Raw genomic sequence first — 27,974 nt, forward strand, 5'->3', positions numbered from 1 at the left:
CAACAGTACAACGATTGAAATTTCTTTTGAGAGCCAAATTTTTTAAACTTAAACTATATAGGTAGGTACATTGTTACTAACTTAATTAGGGTACTCCTAAGCTGGCCTTTGCTAAAAATGTCCTCAATCTGATTGAGGTACATTCGCTGAGGTCGACCCCTTCCAACTCTCCCATCCACACTCATCTTGTATACTTGTTTCAGATAGACGAGTGTGGATGGGAGAGTTGGAAGGGGTCGACCTCAGTGAATGTACCTCAAAACAATGTATCTCCCCCGAGTTGCGTGTCCCGCGGCCTGCCTGCTCCGTGTCTGACCAATACCCCCCACTTCTTCTAACGCCACTTCTTCAAAATAGACTCGCCCAGGCCGAAAACCGACTTCTGCACATGGGCCACAAAGTTTCAATTGCACTGTATGTGCACGCCCGCACATGGTATCTTGTGGAAGAGCCACGCTCAAGGGGCCAAAGAGCCGCAGTTTGCCGACCACTGTGCTAACCCATTAACTATGACTCTTGGCTTGCTAAGTTAACAAAGCAGTGCACTCATAATACTACCATTGCAGAAACAATAAGAGTGAGGAATCTATTGAAGAGCATGTATAATGAATGGGTCATAGTCTAATTGATACATTATTTGGGGACCATTTTATCAACAAAATTTCCTTCTTCATTGTTTAGACCAGTGCCTACTAAAGTACATTAATCTGAATGCTAGTCCTCAGAAATGCTGTTAATTAAAATGAAACAAAAGTTAAAAAATAGTCTTAGGTCCAAAAAATGTTAGAAAATCACAATGCATATTACTATAGTAAAGTACTTGAGAGGTTCTGTAGTAAAACAATACATTTGTGTTTGTTTAAGCCTCTGTTTCCCAAATTTATTTGATTAAAACCATTTCTTCAAAATTGTATGTAATATTTATTATATTCTGCTGAGCTAATGTTCATGGAACAGATTTTTAAAAAATGTTGGGTTAGAGTCTGCTCATGGGTCTAGATATTTGGTCAAAATGAATAGATAATATGGAAACTATACTAACGTATAGCTAATCCCTATATATTTGGCTTTTAATAGGCCTCTAATAATTTCAGAAGTCAATAACATCTCATTCAGCTCCTTCACCCAATCACCCAAATATCTACCCATTCACTCAGTTCATGCTGGGAGCCATATGGGGTCTGTGCTTGGGAGAGGAGTTATGGCTGAAGGGGTAGATTTGAGAGTTTTCTTCTCACATATGTTAACTCATTCACTAGAGTAAATTAGTGTTCAAGGACAGTGTATGCCCTCCAGTGGTCGGCGAACTGTGGCTCGCGAGCCACATGCGGCTCTTGGCCCCTTGAGTGTGGCTCTTCCTAAGCCTTAGGGATACCCTAATTAAGTTAATAACAATGTACCTACCTATATAGTTTAAGTTTAAAAAATTTGGCTCTCAAAAGAAATTTCAGTCGTTGTACTGTTGATATTTGGCTCTGTTGACTAATGAGTTTGCTGACCACTGGCATAGGGTAATATATGTGTGAGGCTCTCTAAAGTAATTATAAGTATACATTACAGGCATTGAACAATAAGTTACATTTTATTTTTAGTAAATTCTGCATTTGGGACTAAGCTAACCAGGTTTTGCATAGAAGTCCTGATTTAATAAATTAATAGTATCTATATATACATTTCCATTACAATGTTATCCTAGATAGTGTTGTTTTCCAGGCATATGAAATTACATTTTTTCACATATAAAAGTATGTACTAAACTGCTTAAAACATCATGTTCTCTTAAACAGGCAAAAATTTCCTTTCCAATTTGTTATCATCATTGATCTTATTTATTCAGAGTCATTATACCTCTTGAAAGGGAGGTGAGAAAGCTGGAAATTGGGAATAACCTACATATCCATCAAGAGGAGAATAAATAGATTAAATTAGGATAGATCCATTAGATAAAATAAATACTATAAATCAACAAATTTGTATAAATTGTATGACCTATGTTATCTTACAAACATAACATTGAGAAAAATAAAGGAAGGAAAAAAGTAGTGAACATTCAGAATGTTAATCACTTAACGATTCAGGTATAAAGAATTACACACACACAACTATTTCTGGGCAAGGGTGAGGGATACAGTCAACTGTATTGGTAATGTTGAAGTTCTTACACCGGTTGAAAGTTGATTGATAGATACAAAAGTATATCTTTCATACTTCATATTTTTCAAAGTCATACTGCTTTCTTGTGTAGAGCATATTTGAAGAACTTTAAGTCAATCACCTAGCCTGGGAAGTATGATAAACAATTGATGCCATAATAGTCATGCTTATATTTGGCCTGATTGACTCATTAATTAAATTGAATGACAATTTTTCTGTCCAAGTCCCGTGAAGAAGTAAGACAGGTATGTGCATTCATGAGCAAATTATTTTCCTAAGTTTGTTCCTCACAGACAAAATGACTTTTAAGGGTCTTCCCAAGTCTAAAATTTTATTATGACTAGGAAAATCCACAACAAGAAGGCAGTGAGACTGAGATAGGATCAGGAAAGAAGAAAAATGTCACCGTTTCAGGAAATGCTGACAATGAGCATCCAGGTACAAACACGACCAAGATTATTTAAGAAGTTCAAAAAGAATACTCCCATTTCTGCCACTGTTTGGGGAAAATAAGTCTTTGTTTCAGAATTGGTAGGAAGGTCAACTTCAATGGATTTCCAATACAATGATTAAAATAGCAAATGAGCATTATTGAATGAATACAAACTATTAGAATGGTTGTATCTAGTTCTCTGGTGGCCTCTGAAGCTCATGCACTGAGAGTGGGTCTACATTTGCTTTTGTTTTTCTTAAGCAGAGGCCAGGTTCGCTGATTCAGCTTTACCAGTCACTCAGATTTAATAAATCACTTTAAGGGCAGACAAATCAAGTGAATGTATATCTAATAGTAAAAACAATGAAAGAGATAGGTCTCTGATTTCAACTGCTTCCCACATATGTCTTAACAATAGCCACGGCAGCTATTTTTTATTTAATACTAGAGGCTTGGTGCACAAAATTCTGCATGGGGGGTGGGGGGGTCCCCTCAGCCCGGCCTGCACCTTCTCCAATCCAGGACCCCTCGGGGGATGGGGGGATGTCCAACTTCCTCTCGCAATCCAGGACCACTGGCTCCTAACCGCTTGCCTGCCTGCCTGCCTGCCTGATCGCCCCTTACCCCTCTGCCTGCCTGCCTGATCGCCGCTAACCACCTCTGCCTGCCAGCCTGCCTGATCACCCCTAACTGCTCCCCTGTTGGCCTGATCACCCCTAACTGCCTCTACCTCACCCTGCACCTGGGACCCAGGCTTCCCTCTCTCTGGCCGGCCGCAGGCACCCAGAACCCAGGCCAGCTTCACCCAGGCCAGCCACAGCTGCAGGGGACCGTGGGTGGGTGGCTTTGCCTGGGCTGCAGCCGCAGGCACCCAGGACCATGGGGCAGGTGGCTTGTCCCTCCCCCGGACCACAGCCTGGCTTGTCCCCATTCCTCTCTCACAAGCTCATTTGTGCCTGGCTGGTCCCCATTCCTCTCTCACAAGCTCATTTGTGCCTGGTTGGTCCCCATTCCTCTCTCACAAGCTCATTTGTGCCTGGCTGGTCCCCATTCCTCTCTCCCCAGTGTTGAGTGTCTGAGCCATTACAGCGTGATGGCGTGAGGGTGTGACGACCATTTGCATATTAGTTCTTTATTATATAGGATTTGACTTCATACAGCAAGTCATGATAGCAGGACTAATATATTTTATGTGAATAGAGAAAGATTTAGATTAGAAACTCTGGAGAGTAATGTAACATTTATTGAGAATCACGTTCAATATTGGGATCAAGGGAATCCAGTTGATGCATTAGAGAATCCAAACAATTAGCTCATTTCCGTGAATTTCTACCACTAAAATGGCAATTAAATGCCAATTTCTAATTACCTAAAGGTGTGAATTGGTGCTGAATTTTCAGGATATTTTTTACATTAGTGGTTGGATTTGTGTGAATACTTTAAAATAAAAAAAACTGCTTGACTATTTTAATCATTTATCTCATTGTGAGAAGCTGTTGTAACACACACACTTTATTTTCATATCAGTGTGTTGCTCCTGGCTTTTCACTTTGTTATTTATGAGGTAGAGGGCCAACTAAGAGAGTCCTAAAGTCCTTGCTTTGATGGAGGGCATTCACAGGGCTGAAGAGAAGAGAAAGGGAAGAAAGGGGTAAGGGGACTGTCACATATTTGTCCTGTGCACTTGGGTCCAGCTCTGTGCTCAGTGACAGTATATGACTAGCTTGAAATCGACCACACTGGGAGTATTTATGTCATGGGAGTTGGCCAATGCTGCAAATTGGGTACTTGCCCCCTAGATTTCTGGTTGTTCAACATTCACCAGCACACTGGTATTGCTGTCGAAACACTACAACAAACAAACAAACAACAGAATCAAACTAAAGCCAAAACAGTAACAATAAAACTCAGTCCTTTGGCCATATGACTCTGCAGCAACACTCTTAAAAACAGCCTAAAACCACTAACATCAAATCCAAAGTCCTCTACCTGGTGTTCAAGTTTTAGGTGTTCAGTTTTACTTCTTGTTCCTTCAAATGTGTACCCCTTCTTCTAGACCCCTTGCCATCCTAGGGCAGTGACATATTCATTCCACTTTCTGGGTCTTTGCCGATGCAGTTTCTACCACTGTGACTTTTCACCCTCCTTTTCTGCATGTGGCCCAATCAAAAATAACATGTGTGCTCTTTCAAATTTGTCAATAGTAACAATTGTCTAAAAGGTTATACAGTCTATCCGGTCATCTCACCTCTTGTCAAATTCTTCATGCATCTGATGCCTGGCTTCAGTGGCTCAGTTGGTTGAGTGTTTTCTCGGGCACCAATAGGTTGTCAGTTCGATTGCTGGCCAGGGCACATACCTGAGTTGTGGGTTTGATCCCCTGTGGGGCATGTACAGAAGGCAACCAAATGATGTTTCTCTCCCACATGATGTTTTTCTCTCTCTCTCTTTCCCTTCATCTCTCTAAGCATGTCTTCAGGTGAGGATTAAAAGAAAAGTGAAATCCTTAAAAAAAAGTTCTCCAGGCATCTGAGAACTCATCATGTGCTTCATATTTGTTGATTTTGTGACAACAAGGATATCACCAAGGAAAGCCCCAGTGAAAGCCTCTCAGAAATACTTTCTTATTGTTGTCAGAAATAATGCTAAACCTACAGTGACACAAGGAATCACTCCATTTCCCTCTACTCCAAACATGCCCTGCCTCTTGCATTCGTCTTCTTCTTATTTTCTCTGAGTTTGCAAAGGCTATTTCATCCTTCCTCACAACACAGATTCCAATAGCTCATTGTTTGGAGTCTCCAAATCATTTAGTCATAACAAAAGAGAAAACTCCACCATAACATTCATAAAAACAGAGCTGCACCACCCAGAGCACATCCCAAGTGCTCTGCCTTCCAAGTTCAGGACAAAACATGGGTCTCACTGTCCAGCTGGTCAACTACCAGGCTGTGTTGGAGATGGGGTTACAAGGACCACATGAAAACAAGAAGAAATCACCATTCTTAAACCACACTGGCAATAAATACAACATGTCGTGACAGGTCCCTCCTGTTTTGATTACTGCATTGAAATACTTGGAAAAATGGATTAAATTAACCCTTTTAAGAAAACCATAAGATATGCAATGGGTGCAACAGAGTAATACGTTTATCTTCTTCATAAACATTGGATCAGAAATAAACAAGAAGCTGTGTGTGTGTCACTACCGGACGACAGTGCAGAATAAAGAAAACAGCATGAACTTTGAACTTGAAGACCTCAAATTGAGCCCTATTTCTCCTAATTTAATTCAACAAATATGGATGAGTATGTATTAGGTCATAGGCATATTCCCAGGTCCTAGGCAGGCAGTGCTGAGTAAGGCTGTGCCTGTCCCTAACAAGGTGTTTGTATAAGGGGACAGACTGATATGAGGCAAATAAATTCCTGCAGATAGGTGAGGGCAACATTACATTTGTTGTGGGAACCTCTGTAAAAAAAAAAAAAAAAAAAAAAAAAAAAAGGGACTACTGCCTGGCTGGCATGGCTCAGTGGTGGAGCATTGACCTATAAAACCAGGAGGTCATGGTTTGATTCCTGGTCAGGGCACATGCCCAAGTTGTGGGCTCCATCCCCAATGTGGGGTGTGCAGGAGGCAGCCAATTGATGAGTCTCTCTCATCAATGATGTTTGTATCTCTCTCTCCCTCTCTCTTCCTCTCTGAAATCAATAAAAATATATATTTTTTAAAAGGGGAACTATTAACTCTATTTAATAGTACCTCAAGGAGGCAACAGGGCAGTTCCCTCAATTGGCCAAGTTGGAGATGTGTTTTGAAGGGTGTGGCAAACAGCATCCATTGCACAGAGGATTGTAAGTAAACTAGAGGCCCAGTGCATGAATTTGATCACAGGTGGTGTCTGGCCGCCTGACCCCAATTGGTGGATCAGGGCCGGGCCTGTCAGGAAGAGGAGGCAGCGGGTGGTTGGCCGGCTGGCCCCGCCCCCTATTGGGGTGGGGGAGCAATCAGGGCCAGGGGGAGGGGCCAAAGGAGGTTGGCCAGCTGGCCTCACCTCTCGATCAGGCCAGTTCACTGGCCGCAGTGAGTGTCATATGACTGGCTGTTCTGGTTGTTACATTGTTCTGGTCGCTGGCTTTTTATATATATAGAGAGAGAGAGACTTTGTTGTGATAAAAAAGAGAATAAATGAGAGGAGGTAGGATTGAAAGGTACTAGAATCCAGGCAGGGAGGGCTTTGAATGTCATTTGGACATTCAAATGTCAATGCCAAGGCATTTGGAGAAGTATTGGTCGATATCTATAGGCCACTTGCTTTTATGTGAACATATGGCAAGTTATCTAACTTCTCAGTTTTCTAAATTATATAAAAAGAAAACATTATGTCCCTTATAAAGGGTTGGCAATAAACTGAAATGTTTACGGTGCTCCACCATCTGTGTAGGCAAATGGTGGGTGAGTGGCAGAAATAGGACTTGGGAGTGCACCGGGCAGTGGGATGGAAAGGAAAAGGAACCAGTGTTTGTTCCTATTCAAGTATGAGGATTTTGAGACTGCATGAAAATAAGGCATTAAGTCCAAGGAACCCATGTTCCTTTAGTGAGGCATGGTGTTCGGAACCGGCACCTCAGAGGTCTCATTATTTCTGGAATATCATTACTTCTGAGCCGTCTTACCTAACAGAGGTAGGAAAATATGTGCATTTATTTTAACACACTCAAACGGTACATTTTTAAAACTATTTCTGTATCTTTCTGTGCACATTTTTTTTTTAAAACCATGAGTGTATTCTGATGTGTTCCATTTCCATTTAACACCCTAGGATTCTTTCTAGTCTTTGCCTTCCATGTGTATCAATCACTGCTCAGATGGTAAGAAATATGGCATTCATGTCCTCATTATATTTAGTTATATGTACAGTCAATATTTTGTTTAATATAACTAATTTCCAAACTACTCCAGATACCTTATCCACTGCCATTTCTGTAACCTACTTCCTTATACTGGGGACATCCCACCAATGTCTCCATGTGACCCCTCCCCAGCATGCTGCTAGCACTTGGAGGTGGCACTTCAACCCTTAATTTGTGCACTTTGTGGACACCAATGTCTAAATGCTTGATAGGAAATGGAAGAAAATAAAAATGAAGAAGCAAGGAGAGATGGGAAGGACCTTCTGATTCTTGATAATAGGAGATTTACCATAAAAAGAGGCTGCAGGAAGGAGAGAAAATACACCCCAGGAAGGAGAGACAAGAACACACTTCAGGAAACCTGTTGTACCCAGATACTTCTGTCACCCACAGTGTTCTAGGCTCCAAATTCAATGTGGCATTCCCCCCAAGCACTCTCCGTTTCCCCCCCAATCGGTGACTTATCATTTGAATAAAGTACCACTGAGTGAATGATTATGGAAAATAGTAGCAAAATCATCTGAACCAAAGCTGTTTAATATAAGTCATACTGGTTTGATGAGATTAGACTGAGAAATCTATTTTTGTTTGTTTTGATAACAAATTATTTTCAAGCTTTAGGCCAAAGGTTTCACTCTTCTGAACCTTAAAATCTGACAATAATTGGAAAAATTAATCATGAGCCTTTACACCAAGTTTCTGAAGACAGAAGTTAAAGATATACAGAACAATAACCAGCAGTATAGAGGAAGGTCCTGGGTTGTGCTGTATCAACATAGTTAAAGTGGGGGCTCTTCCCAGAGCCCTGACTTTGAAGGGCTCTGATTCAGAAATGTCCAAAGAGACACCTGAGCATGCCTTGGAAGGTGCAAGTGCTGCAGGATCCTTGTTCCTGAAGGTCTTTTCACAGGAGGATGTAGGGATGGGCTGAGGAAGAGGTGGGGGTTCTACCTACCCTGGTTCTCCTCCACTCCATGCCCAGCCTTCCTCCTGAGAGCTGGTCCCTGGGACACAGCCCACCAGGCCCAGCACCAGGTGCTTGACCGCAGGCCCACAGACTGGTGCCCCACAGACAAAGGCCAGAGCTTCCCCAGGGCCTCTCCACCAACCACCAGCCAGGGTCTCACTTCAACTCCTGGGCGCGCCTGACTTCTTAGAGGGGCTGGTTCATCTCCCTCTCTCCTCTCGGACCGCCACTTTCCCAGCACCACCTTCAACTGCGTCAGGTCTAGTTCCAGAGATCTATTCTGTATCTTACAACAGAGCGTCTCTGCTCCCCCACAGAACACCGTGACTGACACACTCTGATGGTGAGTCTCTAATTGGCTTGCAAAGCTCTCCTGAATTATTGCAAAATGGGAGGCAAGTAACATCTACTGTGCCTGAAATCCAGCCCGTACTCTGAGGGATGGCAATTTATTCCAGGTTATTGGAAGACGCGGTTTTGGGGTCTCCATTTGCTTGATCAGAAGTGTGAGGATTATGAATCTAACCCACACACATTTCTGAGGCACAACAGCTCTCATTTGTCAGTGTGACAGTCATAAAAAATAGCACTCGTCATCTTACAGGGAATGGCACACAGTGAGCAGCTAACACAGGGATAAACTTCCAATCTGCTTTCAAGCTTATTGTCCATCACACTGAGCATTGCCCTACAGCTCAGTGATTTCCCAACTGCAGGTCATGACTAATTAGTTGGTTATAAAATAAATTTAGTGGCCACCCACCAGCATTTTCTTTTTCACGAAACATAGCAGAATAAAATGGAACAAATTATAGCAGTCCATTGCATGCAGTAAGAACAGATATTGTTTTTTGAAACTGTATATATTTTCATTGTACTGAATCATGACATAAAGTGGACTAGTGTGATCTCAGTGAAAAAAAAAAAAAGCTTGAAAATAATTCTCTAGCGTAACCCTGTTCTATTAAAAAGGTAGGGCAGTTGTGTTGTGCACAGATAAGGATAATAAAAATCCTTTCTCCAAATCTCTAAGAGCCGAATGTATTTCAAAATTCATACTTTTCCAGATTTCAGAAAGGCACTTCTTAGTATAGGACAGGGGTGGGCAAACTTTTTGACTCGAGGGCCACAATGGGTTCTTAAACTGGACCGGAGGGCCGGAACAAAAGCATGGATGGAGTGTTTGTGTGAACTAATATAAATTCAAAGTAAACATCATTACATAAAAGGGTACGGTCTTTTTAGTTTTATTCATTTCAAACGGGCCGGATCGGGCCCGCGGGCCGTAGTTTGCCCACGGCTGGTATAGGATGTAATATTGGCCACAGGTACTAGGACCATGGCCCCATCCTAGCACATACACCAGGAACAATTCACACTAACTGCAATGGCCTCCCTTCCGCTGCAGGTGAGTTCAGGTCAGGTAAACCCAAGAAATAAAAAATTTAATTTGTAAAGCACAAATTTATAGTGTGATGGCCTACACTGCAAATAGAATTGCCAAAGAATATCTCTAAATATACTTTCTATGCAATTAAAATGTGATTTAGTTTTCAAAAGTTTGTTCAGTAAGCATTTCGAGTAATGCCAGATTATTAACTGGCAGGCAGACTGAAAATGGTATCCTCAACGCATGGACACAGACAACAGTGTGGAGAAGCCGGGGCTGGGTGGAGGGGGTTGAAAGAGGGAGAAATGGGGAACAACTGTACTACTGTCAACAATAAATAAAAATAATAAATAATGTCCAAAAGAAAAAAAGAGAGACTCCTGGAGTAAGAGAAACAAAAATAATATACACAAAACCCGTATGTAAATGCTCATAGCAGCTTTATTCATAATCACTAAAAGCTGAAAACAACCCAAACATCTACACCTAGTCAATGGATAATTGTGGTGATCTATACCATGGAATACTATTGGCAATAGAAGGGAATAAGTAAAGATACTTTCATTCTATGGATGAACCTAGAAAACGTCATGCTAAGTGAAAAAAAAACAGATGCAAAAGGCCATATACTTGATGAGTCCATTCACATGACACCCTGGAAAAGATAAACTATGGAAACAAAAATCAGATCAGTGGTTGCCTGAAGCTGGGGGAGTGGCAGAGACTTTCTGGGACAATGAAGATATATATCTTGAATGTGGTGGTGGTTACATGACCATACACGTTTGTCAAACTCAGAGAACTACCCACCTAAAAAGGGAATAATTTCACTGCATGTAAATTATGCCTGAATAAAGCTGATGAAAGAGTGATTGAGAGAGAGACTGAGATTGAGGGAGTGCTGAAATAATCCAATCAGAAATGACAAAGGCAATCTTGACCCTTGAACGATGGAGCAGAACTAGAGGAAAACTAAAATCTGAGACAATGCAAATGACGAAACAATAGAAGCACTTGATACAAATCAAGCTGCATCTGTACATATGCAACTGTTGGAAATTACACCAAAATATACTAAATGGTAGACATTATTCTGTGACATATCAACATTCAAAAAGAAAGATGGTCCCAGAGGTCCTTGAGCATCTCACTGTGAGATTTTCACAGAAGCTGCCTCCTTGGCTTCTCCTAGGGGATTTCCCTCTTAGAGAAATTTATGGCAAGGATAAAATTAACAAGGCTGGATACAGAGGAAATGATTTCTTTTGGGAATCCCTTTGCTTGGAAATTCTGGGAATTTATGTTTTAATAGTTCAAGACCTATTACAAAATCACTGATTTATGGGATTATGGCTATGTTATTGAGGGACTTGCTTCTAAACAAAGATTCATTATTTTTATAAATAAACAAATAAAGCACACACTCCTAGAGAGAGCTGTGGCCTTTGAGGTTTGCATGTCTACAGATTTGAACAGTGTGTCTCTCCTATTCTCAGGATAGGAGCCTTCTGCTCTAGCCAGGCCAGAGTTCTCAGGGATGCTCATGGAGGTCATGCCCACCCCTGTCCTTGCTCCTGTCACTGTCCCTCACAAACCCTCCCCTCTCTCTGTGCAAATATTAAACCCCTTCGATTCACCAAGATGAAACCAGCTTTCCACATTAGATCTCTCCCTTCCTGTCCAAACCTACGGTCTCGGGTTCCTTGAGAACTAACACAAATGCTGTTTGTATTTTTTTTTAATTTTGTTTTATTGCTTAAAGTATTACAAAGAGTATTACATATGTCTCCTTTTTTTTTTTCTCCCCTTGACCTTCCCCTGGCCTCCCCTACTCCCCAGTGTCTTGTGTCCATTGGTTATGCTTATATTGACATTGAGCTTTTGGGTGTCTATTTGACAACAGGTGAGCAATTCAGGATGAGAACATTTCTTATGCCTCTTTCCCACCCTCTTTATGCCTACCTCAGTGCTGTGTGTGAGGTATTTACTTAATAAATTCCTCTTTATTGAATGGTACAACAAATTATCATTTTTTATAGTTGAAAATTTGGAATGAATGTTTAATAACAGCTGTGTATGCTGTAATGAAGTGCTCATTTTTTTCATGCAATTTAACTTAATTGAAGCTCTTCAACTACATATTTTTGGAGTACCTACTAAGTGCCAGGCACTGTGCTGGCCCTCGAGCTTCCTCTGGGACACGGGTATTGTAATGTCATATGACTGTAGATTCCACAGTCCTTCCCACTTCTTACTGAGAGGGAATTCTCTACCAGAGAAGAGAGTCTGGCCCATGTTTCCACCTAGTTTCTTCTCCCCTTGGAGCCTCAGTCAGGTGTTATTTGCCCAGAGACGACGTATGTCCTCCAGGCTCTTACAAGCCACCAGTTCTGCGTTATTCCTGGATTGTTTGGTACAGAAAGTCAAGGACCTCATGAGGCTGCTCGGCTCCCACACTAGAGCCACCAACAGGGCAGGGTGCCGGGAGGATAGTGTTACAGGCCAAACACATGTGCAGAGTCGGGGCCTGAGTGGGACTGGTGATTGTGGGGTGCCTAACAACTCAGAAGGATTTAGAGTAAGAAATAAACCTTCGCATTACCACTGGGATGAGTACACTCCCTTTGATGTGTAGGTTTCATTTGTACCCGATGCCTCTCACCAAAGGATGGTGTGGGGTTGTTTTGTTTTGTTTTGTTTATTTATTGGGGTGGAGTTCCTTTTCTAAAAGTAATTCAAGGCAATGTGTGGATGGGTGACTTGTAAAACATGCCAGCATTCCTGGGGGAAGGGGAGGTGGTGGTGGACATACACAATAACCATTCAGGTATCTATCCTAGTGATGAATGAGTCAACAGAACAGCATTTATAGCTTACTACCATTTTTCTTCAAGAAATTAAACACCTATTTTCCAGAAAGTGCTGGTGACCACCCAACAATTAGGGGAAAAACCTGAGCACTGGGTTTCGGATTTCTAAGGACGAGATAACTCTTATCCTCCCCAAAAGGCCATCTACACCCACTATTGTTCTGATGCAAAAGGCTAGCAAACTCACTGAAATTGCGTTCATTCCGGCATGGAATTCGATTATCTGTGTGGCTTTGTAAGTAAATCTATTTCACTGGTCAGAGCAGAGTGCAGAGGGGACTTCAAACCCACACATTTCTCATGATGACCAAGTGAAAACAATTTCCTCTGTTTATGGCAAGTGGGTCAATGAACAGCATCCAGTGTAAGCCATTTGAAGCTCTCCCTGAGGCCTCTCCGACCGCTCTCACTTTGTATACTTCCCCAGCTATTGACTTGTTAAATGATCAGCATTTACCAATCGTCCAGAAAATGACACCCTGCTCAAGAGATGAGGGTAGGGATAGATAATGCTAGTTCATTTCTCTGCTGTGTGTGTTACCACCTCACCTCATGTTTGAGGAGACAGCTAATGTTGTTTGTTTCTGTTCACCCTCTACTGCACCACAAGAGTAATGGGGGGAACAGGGCCAAAATTATGTGGTTCTCTGGTATGTTCTTCTGCAGTAAAAAAAAAAAATCTCAACCTCTTGCCCTGACTGGTTTGGCTCAGTGGACAGAGCGTCGGCCTACAGACTGAAGGGTCCCAGGTTCAATTCCGGTCAAGGGCATGTACCTTGGTTGCGGGCACATACCCAGTAGGGAGTGTGCAGGAGGCAGCTGATCGATGTTTCTCTCTCACCGATGTTTCTAACTCTCTATCCCTCTCCCTTCCTCTCTGTAAAAAAATCAATAAAATATATTTTTTAAAAAATCTCAACCTCTCAGGATAAGATGAGCCACTCTCCTCATTCATTGCAATTACAGTGGTTCTCAACCTTCCTAATGCCGTGACCCTTTAATACAGTTCCTCATGTTGTGGTGACCCCCAACCATAAAATTATTTTCGTTGCTACTTCATAACTATAATTTTGCTATTGTTATGAATCATAATGTAAATATCTGATATGCAGGATGTATGTTCAGGGGTCGCGACCCACAGGTTGAGAACCGCTGCAATAGAAAGATGTAGTATTGATTCCCAAGTGCTAAGGCCCTCATGTGAAAAACTAAAAATACTAAACATCACTGCTTACTCCAACAGAATGAGCACTAATGTGTGTGCTGCTAGAATTACATTTAGTTTTCTCCACTTCTAATGACTGTAAACACATGTTCCAATGTACATGGATGACTTCTAAAATGGTGCTTTTATGGTCAAAGAAAAATACAATGTTACCAACAAGTTGTAATTATTTGATATGGTCCTTCTGAAATGAGAGCAACAACTCTTTTATGCAATAAAATGATTTAGTATTTAAAGTACCCTCCCTCTTCCATAGGAAGAAAATAATGTCAGTCTTCATAAAAGATTCTGTCTTTAAAGCTTTCCCTGCTGTAGAATGGTATTCCTATAGGCTGATGCAAGCTCTGCATGTCCTTAGTTACAGAGATGAAACATTTTGTAGATACAGTTCTAGCTTATACACTGTCTATGAAATTCAGTGCAACAAGTGTTATTTTGTGTCTGCTTTGCATAAGACATCCTGTTAAACCCTCATTCATAAACACAGTACTCTGTTTTGCTATGAATACTATCTGAAAGGTAAAAGTTTTACCTAAGAGAAATTGTATATGTAGTCAGGATGGAGAGGTGTCAGAATGGGGTGGACTGATACAAGGGAAATACCTATGAATGCCAAGATTTTGACAATAATGCATGACACAATGGATGTTCCAGATAGAGAGGGAGGCTAGAAAGTGTGGCTGACTGACTTCCATGTTCAGCAAACTTAAAATGTGTGCAGAGGAAGGAGTGACTGAGAGTTAACTTGACTGAATATGTGGGTGGGGACTGCATTTGGAAAAGTTTTAAATATTAGGTTGGAGACTTAGAAATATTCAGTAGACAAGTGAATGATTTCATTATAACTGTGTTTTAGTAAAAATAATTTTTACTGTCTAGTAGAAAATAAATATGGAAAAACTGGAATAGGGCAGTAAAATAAGGCAGAAGCCCTTTGAGATTCCCAAGGCAGGTGTGTCTAACCCTGAGGAAGGATCGTAGGAAGTGTGCAGTGCAGCAAAGAGAGCGGAGAGCCTTTCAGAGGGAGGGAAGAGTTCCCGAGTGTGTAAATCAGTGTGGTCCAGGAGTGAGTCAAGAGGAGGGGCAGGAGGAAGGTCACACAGGCATATGGAGCTGGGGATTCCTGCCCGTCAATGCTTCCCTGGGTCCCTTTAGCAATGAGGAATGTAAGAACCTGAAGCCAGGAAAGTGGGGACAGAGAACACAATCAATGATATTTATGCAGAGTCACCACTCTAGCAACAGGATTGCACCTGATGTATGGAGACCTTCGCGATGTCCGCAGCAATTAACAAGGAGGGGTGTAGACTTTACAATCAGAAAGACCTTACTGCCACCCAATCATCTACACTAATAAAAGAGAAACATGGTAATTAGCGTACAACCGCTACCCTTTTCATTGGCTAATCAGTGAGTATATGCAAATTAACTGTCAGCCAAGATGGCGGCCGGCAGCCAGGCAGCTGGAAGGGAACATGAGGCTTGCTTGCTGCGGACTCCAACGTTCCCCGCCTCACTTGCCGGCCTCTGAGCTGCAACTCTAAGCAACTATGTACTATGTTGCAAATAAGAAGATAAACAAAACACCAGAAACCAGCTTTCATTCAGCCGGGCTTTAGCAACATTGTATCGATGTTTTCAGCGGCAAGGCCTCAGAGCTAAAGCTGGCCCAGAATAAGAAAAAAAAAGAAAACAAGGAGCGGTTGGAAGCTTCAGTCACTCGCTACCGGAAAACAGCCCTCAGCCCCTCACCCAGACTGGCCAGGCACCCCAGTGGGGACCCCCACCCTGATCCAAGACACCCTTCAGGGCAAACCAGCCAGCCCCCACCCATGCACCAGGCCTCTATTCTATATAGTAAAAGGGTAATATGCCTCCTGGCACCGGGATCAGCGGAGCAGCGAGGCTCCCAGCACCGGGATCAGCATGATAGGGGGCAGTGCCCAAATTCCCTGATCGCCCTGCGGCTCTGTGTGTGACAGGGGGCAGGGCCACAACCTCCGTATCCGCCCTGCTCTGTTCATGACAGGGGAAGGCGCCCCAACCCCCTGATCAGCCCTGCTCTGTGCCTGATAGGGGAGAGCTCCCCAATCCCCTGATTTCCCTGTGGCTCTGTGTTTGACAGGGTGCAGTGCACCAACCCCCTGATCCGCCCTGCTCTGTGTGTGACAGGGTAGAGCCATAACCTCTCCATCGGCCCTGCCCCGAGTGTGACAGTGGCAGCGCCCCAACCCCCTGATCGGCCCTACTCTGTGGGTGATAGAGGGTGGCGCCCCAACCCCCCTCCACGGGCCTTGCTCTGTGTGTGACAGGGTAGAGCCATAACCTCCCCATTGGCCCTGCCCTGAGTGTGACAGGGTGCAGCGCCCCAACCCCCTGATCCGCCCTGCTCTGTGTGTGACAGGGGACGGTGCCCCAACTCCCCTATTGGCCCTACCCTGTGAGTGACAGGGGGTGGTACCACAACCTCCCCATCGACCCTGCCTTGAGTGTGACAGGAGGCGGTACCCCAACTCCCCAATCGGCCCTGCTCTGAGCCTGACCAAGGGCTGCACCTAGGGATTGGGCCTGCCCTCTGCCACCCGGAAGCAGGCCTAAGCCAGCAGGACATTATCTCCTGAGAGGTCCCAGACTGCAAGAGGGCAGAGGCCGGGCTGGGGGACCCCCCACCCCCAGTGCACAAATTTTTGTGCACCAGGCCTCTAGTCTACACTAATAAAAGAGAAACATGGTAATTAGCATACGACCGCTACCCTTCCCATTGGCTAATCAGCATATCCTTATGCAAATTGACTGTCAGCCAAGATGGCGGCCAGCAGTCAGGCAGCTGGAAGCGAACATGAGGCTTGCTTGATCCAGTGACTTCGGACTCCAACGTTCCCCGCCAGACTTGCTGGCCTCTGAGCTGCAACTCTAAGAAACTATGTAACAAATATAGAAGCTAAACAAAACCCCAGAAACCAGCTTTCAGCCAGCCGGGATCTCAGAGCTGGAGATATACATTGTTTCAATTATAGAACGCAAACAAACAAGATAGCTTCTTTCAGCAGCTGAAGCCTCAGAGCTAGAGCCAGAGATAAAGCTGGCCCAGAATTTTAAAAAAACAAAAAAAGAAAAAAAGGAGCGGTTGGGAGCTTCTGTCAACTGCCAAACTGAAAGCAGCCCTCAGCCCCTCACCCAGACTGGCCAGGCACCCCAGTGGGGACCCTCACCCTGAAAGGTGTGTGACCAGCTGCAAATAGCCATCATCCCCTCATCCAGGCTGGCCAGGCACCCCAGTGGGGACCCCCACCCTAATCCAGGACACCCTTCAGGGCAAACCAGCTGGCCCCCAGGCCTCTATCCTATATAGTAAAAGGGTAATATGCCTCCCAGCACCGGGATCAGTGGAGCCATGAGGCCTCCTGGCACCGGATCGCATGACAGGGGGCAGCACCCAAACCCCTTGATCGCCCTGCGGTTCTGTGTGTGACAGGGTGCGGTGCCCCAACCCCCCCCCCCCCCCCACACACACAGGCCCTGCTCTGTGTGTGACAAGGTAGAGCCATAACCTCCCCATCGGCCCTGCTCTGAGTGTGAGAGTGGCGGCACCCCAAACCCCTGATCGGCCCTGCTCTGTGGATGATAGAGGGTGGTGCCCCAACCCCCTGCCCTCTACACGCACCCTGCTCTGTGTGTGATGGGGTAGAGTCATAACCTCCCCATTGGCCCTGGCCTGAGTATGACAGGGGGCGGTGCCCTATCTCCCCTATTGGCCCTACTCTGTGAGTGACAGAGGGGAGCTCCTCAACCCTCTGATCGACCCTGCTCTGTTCATGACAGGGGTCAGCGCCCCAACCCCCTGATTGGTCCTGCAGGGTATGGAGCCCCAACCCCCCAATCGGCCCTACCCTGAGCATGACTGAGGGTGGCATTGCAACCTCCCAATCTGCCCTGCTCTGTGCATGACAGGGGGCCGCGCCTCAACTTCCCAATCAGCCCTGCTCTGAGCCCGACCAGGGGCTGCACCTAGGGATTGGGCCTGCCCTCTGCCACCCAGGAGCAGGCCTAAGCCAGCAGGTCTTTATCTCCCGAGGGGTCCCAGACTGCGAGAGGGCACAGGCCGGGCTGGGGGACGCCCCTCCCCCCCCCCCCCGAGTGCACAAATTTTTGTGCACCGGGCCTCTAGTCCTATATAATAAAAGCCTAATATGCAAACTGTCCCCTCAACCAGGAGTTTGACCTCTCACTATGACATGTGCTAACCACCATGGGGCAGTGCGGAACATGGTGGGCGTCTGCGACATTGTGCTAGCAGCAGGCGGCAGTGGAGGCACTGCCAGTCCCGATGGGCCCCGAGGAGAGTGGGACCATGGCAGGATGGTGGAGCAGGTGAGTGGGCGGCACCAGGCCAAGGCGGGTGCAAGCGGGGCCCGATTGCCCCACTGATCACCCTGAAGATGGCAACCAGTGGCAGCAGTGGGGGTTGGGGCTGCCACCCAGCTCCCAGGTGCTAAGGGAGCTGGGCAGGGCCCAATGACTCAGGCAGAGGGAGGCACACGGAGACCCAGGTGCTGCCTTGGGCCCAGAGGTCAGCTGGGACCTGCCCTTCCACACCAGAAGCACAGGATTCTATCACCAGCCAGGCCTAGGGACCGCACCCATGCACAGATTTCATGCACCGGGCATCTAGTATGTAAGGAAGTTACTTAACTTTGCTGAATCTTCTTTATACATTGCCTATGTGAATCAAACTACTGGGCTATAGAAATGGTGCAATACGCCAATTGCTATTGCAAACATTCTCTGTAAATTTATACAGGTTTGGGTGCCTGTGTAGAGATAGAGAATGAAGAAAGGAGCAAGGAAATGTTTTCACTTTGTTCATCTAGGACAGTGATGGCAAATCTTTTGAGCTCAGCGTGTCAGCATTTTGAAAAACCCTAACTTAACTCTGGTGCTGTGTCACATATAGAAATCTTTTGATATTTGCAACCATAGTAAAACAAAGACTTATATTTTTGATATTTATTTTATATATTTAAATGCCATTTAACAAAGAAAAATCAACCAAAAAAATGAGTTCGCGTGTCACCTCTGACACGTGTGTCATAGGTTCGCCATCACTGATCTAGGATGATGCATTTTCAGGGATCCTGATGGGAAAAAAAGCAAACAGTGCCTATAAAATATGCTTAATAGAAACTGTGGCTTTGTTCAAGCAATAATGTCTTGGTCCCTAGCTAAGTTGTTTAACTAAGCTGTGGCAAAGCTATTCTATAGTAGTTAGAGCTTTGAAAGAACTTATTTCACACTTGTAAGTAAGATGTAGAACAAATAAGAAATCTGAACCTTACACTATGAGTATCTGATCATTAGTACAATTCTCCAAAACATACCATTTTATGGACTCAACATCCAAATTTTACCTCCACATCAGACAGTATGAATTTCCTGTCTATTATTCATCATGCTGTCTAGACAGTAAGCAAGATCTTATACAATTCATTTGGTCATGTTACTAATGAAATTTGAACCATTCCTGCTGTTACCTCTAATTTTGTATAGAGCAAGGTGCCAAGTTAACCATTGAGTTAACCTGATCTTTATCATTCATTAACTCAAACAGTTTGTATTAGTTATAATGAAACAACTTAGCAAAAGATGAAGGTTACAATTCAAAACATCTTTTCCTCCAGTCATATTTTGAAAGGAAGAGAAGTTTAATGAAAGATTGCATCATTTTTTTCTAGAAGAAAAATAGATCTCTTCACCAAGCACTTATTAAATGATACCAAATGTGCTTGAATGAAAAAGGGTTAAACTAATTACTTTTCAAGTTAGAAGCTGAAGTCCAGAGTATAGTTCTCAACAGCCAAAGAAATATAAATCACTTACTTTTGTCACACACACACACATACATACATATATTAATCTCCAGCTTTTTAAGTTACACACAGATATTTTGGAAAATCAAACAAAACAGCTAATTTGATTTATTGTATGAGAAAAGTTTAATGAGTAGTGATTACATGATATCACATAGAGGTAAAAGCCTTAGATATAAGAACTTCTCACTTTTCTTCTGTTGGTGTGGAAGTATGGACACTTGTTATGGACTGATGTTTTTGTCCCCTCAAAATTATATTGAAATCCTAATCCCTAATGTAATGGTATTAGGCGGGGAGGTGAAGCCTTTGGGAAATGACAAGGTCATGAGCTTGGAGCCTTCATGATGGAATTAGTGCCTTTTCAACGGGACTCCCGAGAGCTCTCCCAAGAGAACTGGAGAGAACACCGTGGAAATGGTCATCTATCAACAAAGAAGCAATTACTGAGACAATGAGTCTAATAGTGCTTTGATCTTGGACTTCCTGGCTTCTAGAACTGTGAGAAATAAATGTGTGTTGTTTAAGCCATCCAGTCTGTGGTATTTTGTTATATACCTCATCTCAACACCTCCCCACCCCACCACACACATGCACATGGACCTGTCCTTTTTCTCCTCCAGGTCTGTACTGTATATGTCATTATAATGGCACCTTGTACATAGTAGCTGCTCAAGAAATATTTTTAAATAATTTCAGAAAATGGTAGCATGGAACTCAGTATGTTATATTTTAAGATATTGGTATCTCCTATGAGACCAAGACCACGTCTTCCCAGTCTCCTTCCCCCAGCCTCCAGCATCTTTATAATAATGTGTGTTCAACAAATGCCTATTGACATAAAGCATCATAAATGTTGACATGGAGGATTGTGAATAAATGGAAGGTACAGTCACATAAAACTGAGTTCACATCTTGCCTTTGACATTCACTAGCTGTGCAATTTTGGATAAAATACTTAGCACTCTGATTTCGCTTTGGTCATTGTAAGATGGGGATGGTATACTGTGATGTATGACGTCCCTTCTTCCAGCTAGATGCTCCCCTTTCCTGTAACAATAGCATACATCGCTGGCCATTCCCGTGTGACTCACAGTGCACCCCATGAGGGAAGCATGCTTTTCTGCCCGTAGGCCTTGGAGTTGGCCATGTGACCTGCTTAGGCAACTGGAAGTGGCATGTGTCCCATCTGAGCAAACGCGTCGAGCACCTGGGAACCATGGCCTGCCTTGGCCACAGCAAAACTTCCCACCACAAGAAAGGCTCAAACCAAGGAAAGGCTCCCTTTCCACCTGGACCCGTAATGAAGAAGGCACTCAGAGAAGAGCCCCCATCAAGCCACAGCCTTTGCAGCTGCCATTTAATATGAGCAAGAAATGAACCTTTGGTCTTGTAAGTCACTGAGGTATGAGGCTGTTAGCTAGCCCACCATGAGTCAGCAGACCCGGATTCTGGAATGTTGGCAGAATTAAATTAACCAGATAATCAAAGTATTCAGCAGAGAGGCCAGCGGTGAAACATTTTTCACAAATCCATGTTTCTTCCCCCTGTCATGTTTTTTGAAGACCCAAATCGAGCCCAGGAGTGGGCACAGGGTGGAGGTTTGAAAATGTTCAAATGAATGAATAAACAAATAAATTGGGCTTAATTTTAAACACAAAAGTACAGAAACATTCTTTTCCTCTAGTCATTTCCTGAATATAAATGACTGTGACAAAAATTTTGTATCATAATCTCAAAGTAGCTTTTTCCAGGAATATTCATATGCAGCCTGAAAGAATTAAAGCATTTAGAAGCTCAGCTTTCAGGAAGCCAACACAACAACTTGGGAAATCATTAAATAAAAAACCTACATTGAAAAAAAAAAAAAACCTACACTGTGCACCTCCACATGCAAAAATACTGTACACTTATAAGCTACAAGTCTGACAACACATTGCTAAATCCCAACTAAGATTTCCTTTCTTTAACTTCATAAACCACAAGATTATAGTAAGGTGAGATTTGTGGTAATGTTTTATGTTTTCCTTTCTGTATGTTTCTCAGAGAGGCATACTTGTCTTGATCTAAATGAATATATATTCAAATTATCCTTTTTATGCTACAGACTCATAACCTTAACTTAAAAACTTCAGAAAAACATAGCAGTAACTATAGAAATGAATGTCTTTGTTTCTATCATAATTGGTTTCTCTTAACCATCATATTTATCAGGCATAAGATTTCATACAGGAAAGTATATCACAGTTTAGTCTAGTTTTCTCATTATTTCTCTACACTTTATATAACATTACCTAAAAAGAGAGCATGCATTTCAATTACACAGGTTGTGAATTATACATAAAGCTGGAGGATAGCCGAAACCAGTTTAGCTCAGTGGATAGAGCGTCGGCCTGCGGACTGAAAGGTCCCAGGTTCGATTCCGGTCAAGGGCATGTACCTGGGTTGCGGGCACATCCCCAGTAGGGGATGTGCAGGAGGCAGCTGATCGATGTTTCTCTTTCATCGATGTTTCTAACTCTCTATCTCTCTCCCTTCCTCTCTGTAAAAAATCAATAAAGTATATTTTAAAAAAAAACAAAAAAACAAAAGCTGGAGGATATACAATCTACACTAATAAAAGAGAAACATGCAAATTGGTGTCACTCTGCTATGCCTACCAGCCAATCAGAGTGACTATGCAAATTAACCCAACAAAGATGGCAGTTAATTTGCATATGCAGGCACCGAGGGAAGACTGAAGGCTCTGGCCGGAGTGAAGACTGAAGACTGAAGACTAAAGAGGCTTGGCTTCTCCGCTGTGGCCGGACCAAAGGCCTGGGTCCCGGGTGCGGGCAGCCAGGGGAAGGATGGCCTATTGCTCGAATCTTCATGCAATGGGCTTCTAGTTATGTAATAATTGGCCTTAAATTACCCAAGGAATCTGTTCATCCTCCAAATGAAAAGGCCAATAGAAACTAAAATTTATCCAAAAAAAGAGCATATTCAATGAAAGTAGGAGCTGGGCCAACAGATAAATAACAGTAATATTTATTTAAAATGCCATTTATTTATCAAGCATTTATTAAATGCCTATTATTTGCCAATCCTTGGACTGGCACTAGAGGTCGAAAGATGCCCTCAGAAGCATCGGTCCAATATATAGGGTGGGGCAAAAGTAGGTTTAAAGTTGTTCACATGGAAAAGAATAGAGCATCAGCCTGTGGGACAAAGGGTCTCAGGTTTGATTCCGGTCTAGAACTCCTCACCAGGTTCTTGATCCCACAGGGATCCTGTCATAGAGAGTAGCTGGTGTCAAACTCAGAACATTAGAATCAGGAGTTTGAGAAGAGAGATTCAGGAAGACTCTATTGTTGACATGAGGGTCATTGAATTAAACAATTGTTCCCACTGACAGAGTAGAGTTGTGTCTTCCTCCCTACACTGTCAAGGATAAGCCAGCTCTGGCTACAGCAGCCCATCCTCCCACCAGCGGCTGCAACGTGATGATGAAAAGATGGTGGCCCTGGGCTCTTGCCTTCCTCAGAGGCCCCCTCTTTCACAAGCACACTCCAACCATATTTGTGTATGCGTCCCATCAAGGACTCAGTCAGGCACCCACCAAACGTCTGATTAGCTAGCACATGCCAGGCAGTGTCAGGGCACCAGGGGATCAGCTCAGCCCCATCCATCATGCCCCAAAGGGGTAGAAACACAGGAGGAAAGTCTCAATACCATATGTCCAGGACCAGAACAGAAAAATGTAAAAAAATGTGACAAGAAGAGGTGGGATCCTAGAAGTAAGTCATCAGGAAAGTTTCCACAAAAGCAATCATGTCTAAAGGTTGAAGCATGGGTGGCAGCTCCCCACAAAATGGATGCAGGGAGACAAGCCCAACAGACAGGCTGTGGGAAGCTTCTCAGCCCCCTAAAGACAAGACCTTGCCTTTAGAATGACGTCTACACAAGGGGGCGGTGGGGAGGATCCTAGGAGTATTTGTGTTTCCCCAGAGAAGGCTGTTTTCAGGGTGATTTCTATTTTAACATATTCTTTGAAGGGGCAAGATATTTCATTCCACAATCCAAGTAGAGTATCAAATAGAATCATGTACAATATTGTTAACAGTGATGTAATCTGAGGTACTGTGCTGATTATATAGATTTATTAGGAATAACTTCATTGCTTTTTAACTACAAATGGATGAGAGATCAGTGAAAGATTGTTATTTTTAACTGGGCAGCAATAAGATTTCCCAGAAAGCAGAAACTTTTATTTCTGGTCACAGGTGACTATGCATCAGCCTATCTATGTCCTTGTGACACATTTTGTCTCAGATGAAAAGTGTAGCTTTGGAAAGAGAAAACCACATTCAGGCCTTACGCGAAGCTTATATGATAGATACTGCTACAGCTTTCTGATATTCTACTTCCTGGCCCTTCCTGCAAGCACAGCAGAGCAACACCTCTCCCAGGAATTAGCTGCCACTGCAGGGTGGAAACACTTAAGAATCAGCGTGCAATTCTCCCACCTCTCCTCCCACCCTCAGGCAAACTCAGAAGCAGCATGTGGAGAGAGAAGTGAGAGAGACTGAAGCCAAACACTGACACACCATGTGGAGGCTGCTCTGCAGAATTGTTCAGTCTCCTCATCAGATTTCGCACAAGTGAGAAGAAAAAAAAAAAAAAAGCACTGAAAATTGGGCCATTCCCTAGTAGACACACTTGTTCAGAACATACTGAGTATTGATGAATTTACAAAGCAATGCCCACCTGCATTGCCTTAACCAAGATTAATGAATATGATTTGGAAATATTTATACTTGTAAGCTTAGAAAATCTGCACAGAAAGTGAAGCTTTCTAATTGAAATGAAAATAGGTTAGACACAGATATTTTTCTCTATAATAAACTAACAGCATACAACTGAGTCTTCTTGTGTTGTGTAGATATCAACATTGGAGCGCCAAGAGCGGGTGGGTATGTTAGAAGTGGCAACCACGAAGATATAGGAATTTATATCCTTCCTCTGTAAATTCCTGCTATACCCCACTGGGGACTAGGATGATTTTCTTCAAGGTGAACATAACCTACTGTCATGAATTCAGCCATATAAATTGTGACAATGTGTGTTTATTCTGAAGCAATGCATATCATCACAAAGTTTCCAGGAAGCGAAGGGCTAAACACCGTCATCTCATGGCAAGCATTACCGCAAGGAGACGGGGAGGACAGATTCCTAGTTCTTCCTTTCAGTTACAAAATGTACAACAGAGGACATCTTTGCTTTCTTACCCTTGCAGAAAGTGTTGAAGCTTTAGCTGACTCAGTCACTGCATTTCCTTTAGATGTGACCACTTTAAAATAATCTGCTAGCAAACTTCAAAGGGCATAGCGAGGAAAGGATCAATGTCTCTTACAACGGCTCTAAAGAACCAGAGAGCTTCATTTAAGATACAATTGAAATTCCCTTTAAGATAAAGAAGAGGTTAAACTTGAGAAGAAAAACAGCAGAGCCATACTTGACAGCCCTGCTTAATACAGTCTTTGCAACAATAATTGCACAATAACCCCACAGATCAGTATCTGCTCTGTATTTTAAGAGAGTTGATGCAACGCAGAGAATACTCTCTGCCCTTGAATGAGAAAACATGGAGCAACAGGGAAAGTCACAGGATGACATTTTAACATAATATCTAAAAATCACGATGCTCACCAAACTGAGATGGCAGTTTAAAAACAAAGCATATCCCTTAATAGATTCCTTAGTAATATTTTCACTTGTACATCTATTTTAGGAAACATACACATTTTAGGGAGGTACTATAATATGGAGTTTATACTGTCTGGATTTATTTAAAATATTCATACTATGAGAACAGCCAATAAAACTTGAGATTTGGGACTGTCCTCAGAGATATAGGACAAATGAAACAAACACAAAACAGAAGAGATCTATAATTCAAGAATTCAGCGTGGTTCCGTGTAAAAATCTTAGTCATTGAAACTAGGCAGCGGGAAATAAGGACCTAAGCCATATCACAAGCGGGCGGTACTTAAGCATACAGGCCTGTCAGTCTAACTTGGAAAAAAAATCATTGGCTGGGGGGGGCGGAGCCAATGTAAGCTGCCTCCCCTCCCTGGCCTCACCCCTCACCCTCAACAACACATACAGTTTGGGAAGCTGATTTGTTATTTTGAAAAAGCTTCTGGTTCCTCCCAAGCCTGAGAGTACATAATTCCAGGCGAAAAAGAAGCTCATTTCTCCCTTGCTCAGGGATCTGCACTCTCACCCTTTGGACCATATCATATGTTCTCCAGCCCAGGGGCACCGACCATGCGGCTCTAGTGGCCAGTGGGGCCCTTGGCAGATTGTGCAGGCTCTGAAGGACTATGAAGCAGAAACTCTGGGCACTGGCCTTGGCCTTGTTGAAGACACGGTTGTACTTTTTCCATGGCAGCACAGACAGCATAGGACCTTGGGAAGCCAGGAAGAAAACTCTTTTGATATTACATCAGAAATAAACCAGGCCGCCACACCACAATCTCCATGTGTGGGTGTTCGGAATTCTTTACAAAGAAATCAAGTCTCAAGGAGCAAAATGATGACTTAACTCAATGGCACAAACTTACTCACTTACCGAAGTAGTGGTAGCAATACCATTGATTTAGAACCCATAAAGGACTTAGAATAAAATAGGACATGAGTACGCTAAAAGTGGAGACAAGCTAAACCCTGCTTACCTTTCAAAGCCAATCTGCCGAAATGTCTTTTCCCACGTTGAGCCTGCAAGAGAAGAAAGGAACATAAGTAGTGCACATCAAGTATTCTGATACCTTTGTCCTGTGGTTTTGTTTGTTTGTTTTGCACACTCTGCTAGGCATTTGTTTTAAAATTTAAAATTTGTTTTAAATTTAAGTGGAGACTTTGTTTCCCCTAGGATGCATCACTGCTTTCTTCTAGTCCCCAAATGGCCTTTTAGAGAACATTCTACATCCGGAGTTAATGGGACAAATCTGTACCTCACTTACCTGTGGTAAGGCAATAGCCCACTAACTCATTCTCTAAACATCTGCATTTGGTTCAGAATAATATGAGCAAAACTCTCCTGACTAAAATAATTAAACAGTTTATTGTAACCCGTACTCTCTAAAATTCAACTTTTACTTTTGTGTAGCATGTTGAAAGCTAGAGGACACTGTAGGGGAGCAAAATTTTCCACCCCAAAATGTATCTCTTTATCATGAGGATTGTTTTAGGCTAATTATTTGTAAGAAACAGAGATTATAGGAAGTTTTTCTTTTTACCTCCCCCTTAACTGACTAAAGTAGTTTAGATACAGGTGCCTATCCCAGAAAAAGAGCTATACCAAAGAGCACATCAGAAAGAGTTCTCTGCATTTGTTGAACTGACATTTTCTCTTCCCTGCCCCCCATGAATGGCCTTCTACCCTGTGAACTCTCATGCCTATACCAATTGCCTGACTATCTGGGAGCCTCATACTTTGGAATGCCCATTTTTATTAAATTAAATTGATTTTTCTCCTGTTAATTTATATTATGCTCATTAGACCAGCCAGGGGACCTAAAAGGGTAGAGTAAAACTTTTTCTTCCCCAAATAATACTCTGAATTTCCAACTCATTATGCCCCATGCCTCTGTCTCACTAGGGTTGAAACACAGGATTAACATTTAATGTTTTAAGCTAAATATTTTAACCAGAAATATCCTGAATGCATAAATGCTATTTTAAGTGGCATGATTTGAAGAGTAGTATATCCAACTCCATAAAACACAGCTGAGTATAAAAAATGTTTTTATATAAAAATTAAGGGTTTGTGCTTAACTCATAGTTTTACATTTTCATGATGTCCAGTCAGTTGCAAAAATATTTTAATTTCAGTTACTATTTCAAGTAAACACCCATGTATCCCTAAATTTATATGTTGTGCTTTGTACTAGTTGCTTGATAATCACAGCAGATAATTACTGCCTTTCTGTACAATTTAGTTCTGCAAACAGGAAGTGGTAGATTCAGCACTGGTCTCCAGGGGCAGCTGAAAAGCTACCCTGCTTCTTTTCCTAAAGTTACAATGAACTAGGTGCTTATATGTGTTTCTTGAGAACTCCGCCTCACAGGCTTTAGCATCAGGTGGCCACTCAGTATCTCCTAAACATG

General features: G+C 43.0%; 1 protein-coding gene across 3 annotated transcripts in view; it reads right to left on the bottom strand.

The window, feature by feature from the left end:
• The window catches only part of PIEZO2 (piezo type mechanosensitive ion channel component 2), a 328,473-nt gene that overhangs the window by 137,280 nt on the left and 163,219 nt on the right, over nt 1-27,974 (bottom strand). For all 3 annotated transcript variants that reach the window (XM_070420673.1, XM_070420674.1, XM_070420672.1), the window contains exon 4: nt 26,540-26,582. In XM_070420673.1, the coding sequence (XP_070276774.1) occupies nt 26,540-26,582 (43 nt within the window). The remainder of the gene's footprint in view (nt 1-26,539; nt 26,583-27,974) is intronic.

This window comes from Myotis yumanensis, unplaced genomic scaffold (genome assembly GCF_028538775.1).
Source record: "Myotis yumanensis isolate MYYU_CA2020_CCGP unplaced genomic scaffold, mMyoYum1.0.hap1 SCAF_7, whole genome shotgun sequence".
NCBI classification, from domain to species: domain Eukaryota; kingdom Metazoa; phylum Chordata; class Mammalia; order Chiroptera; family Vespertilionidae; genus Myotis; species Myotis yumanensis.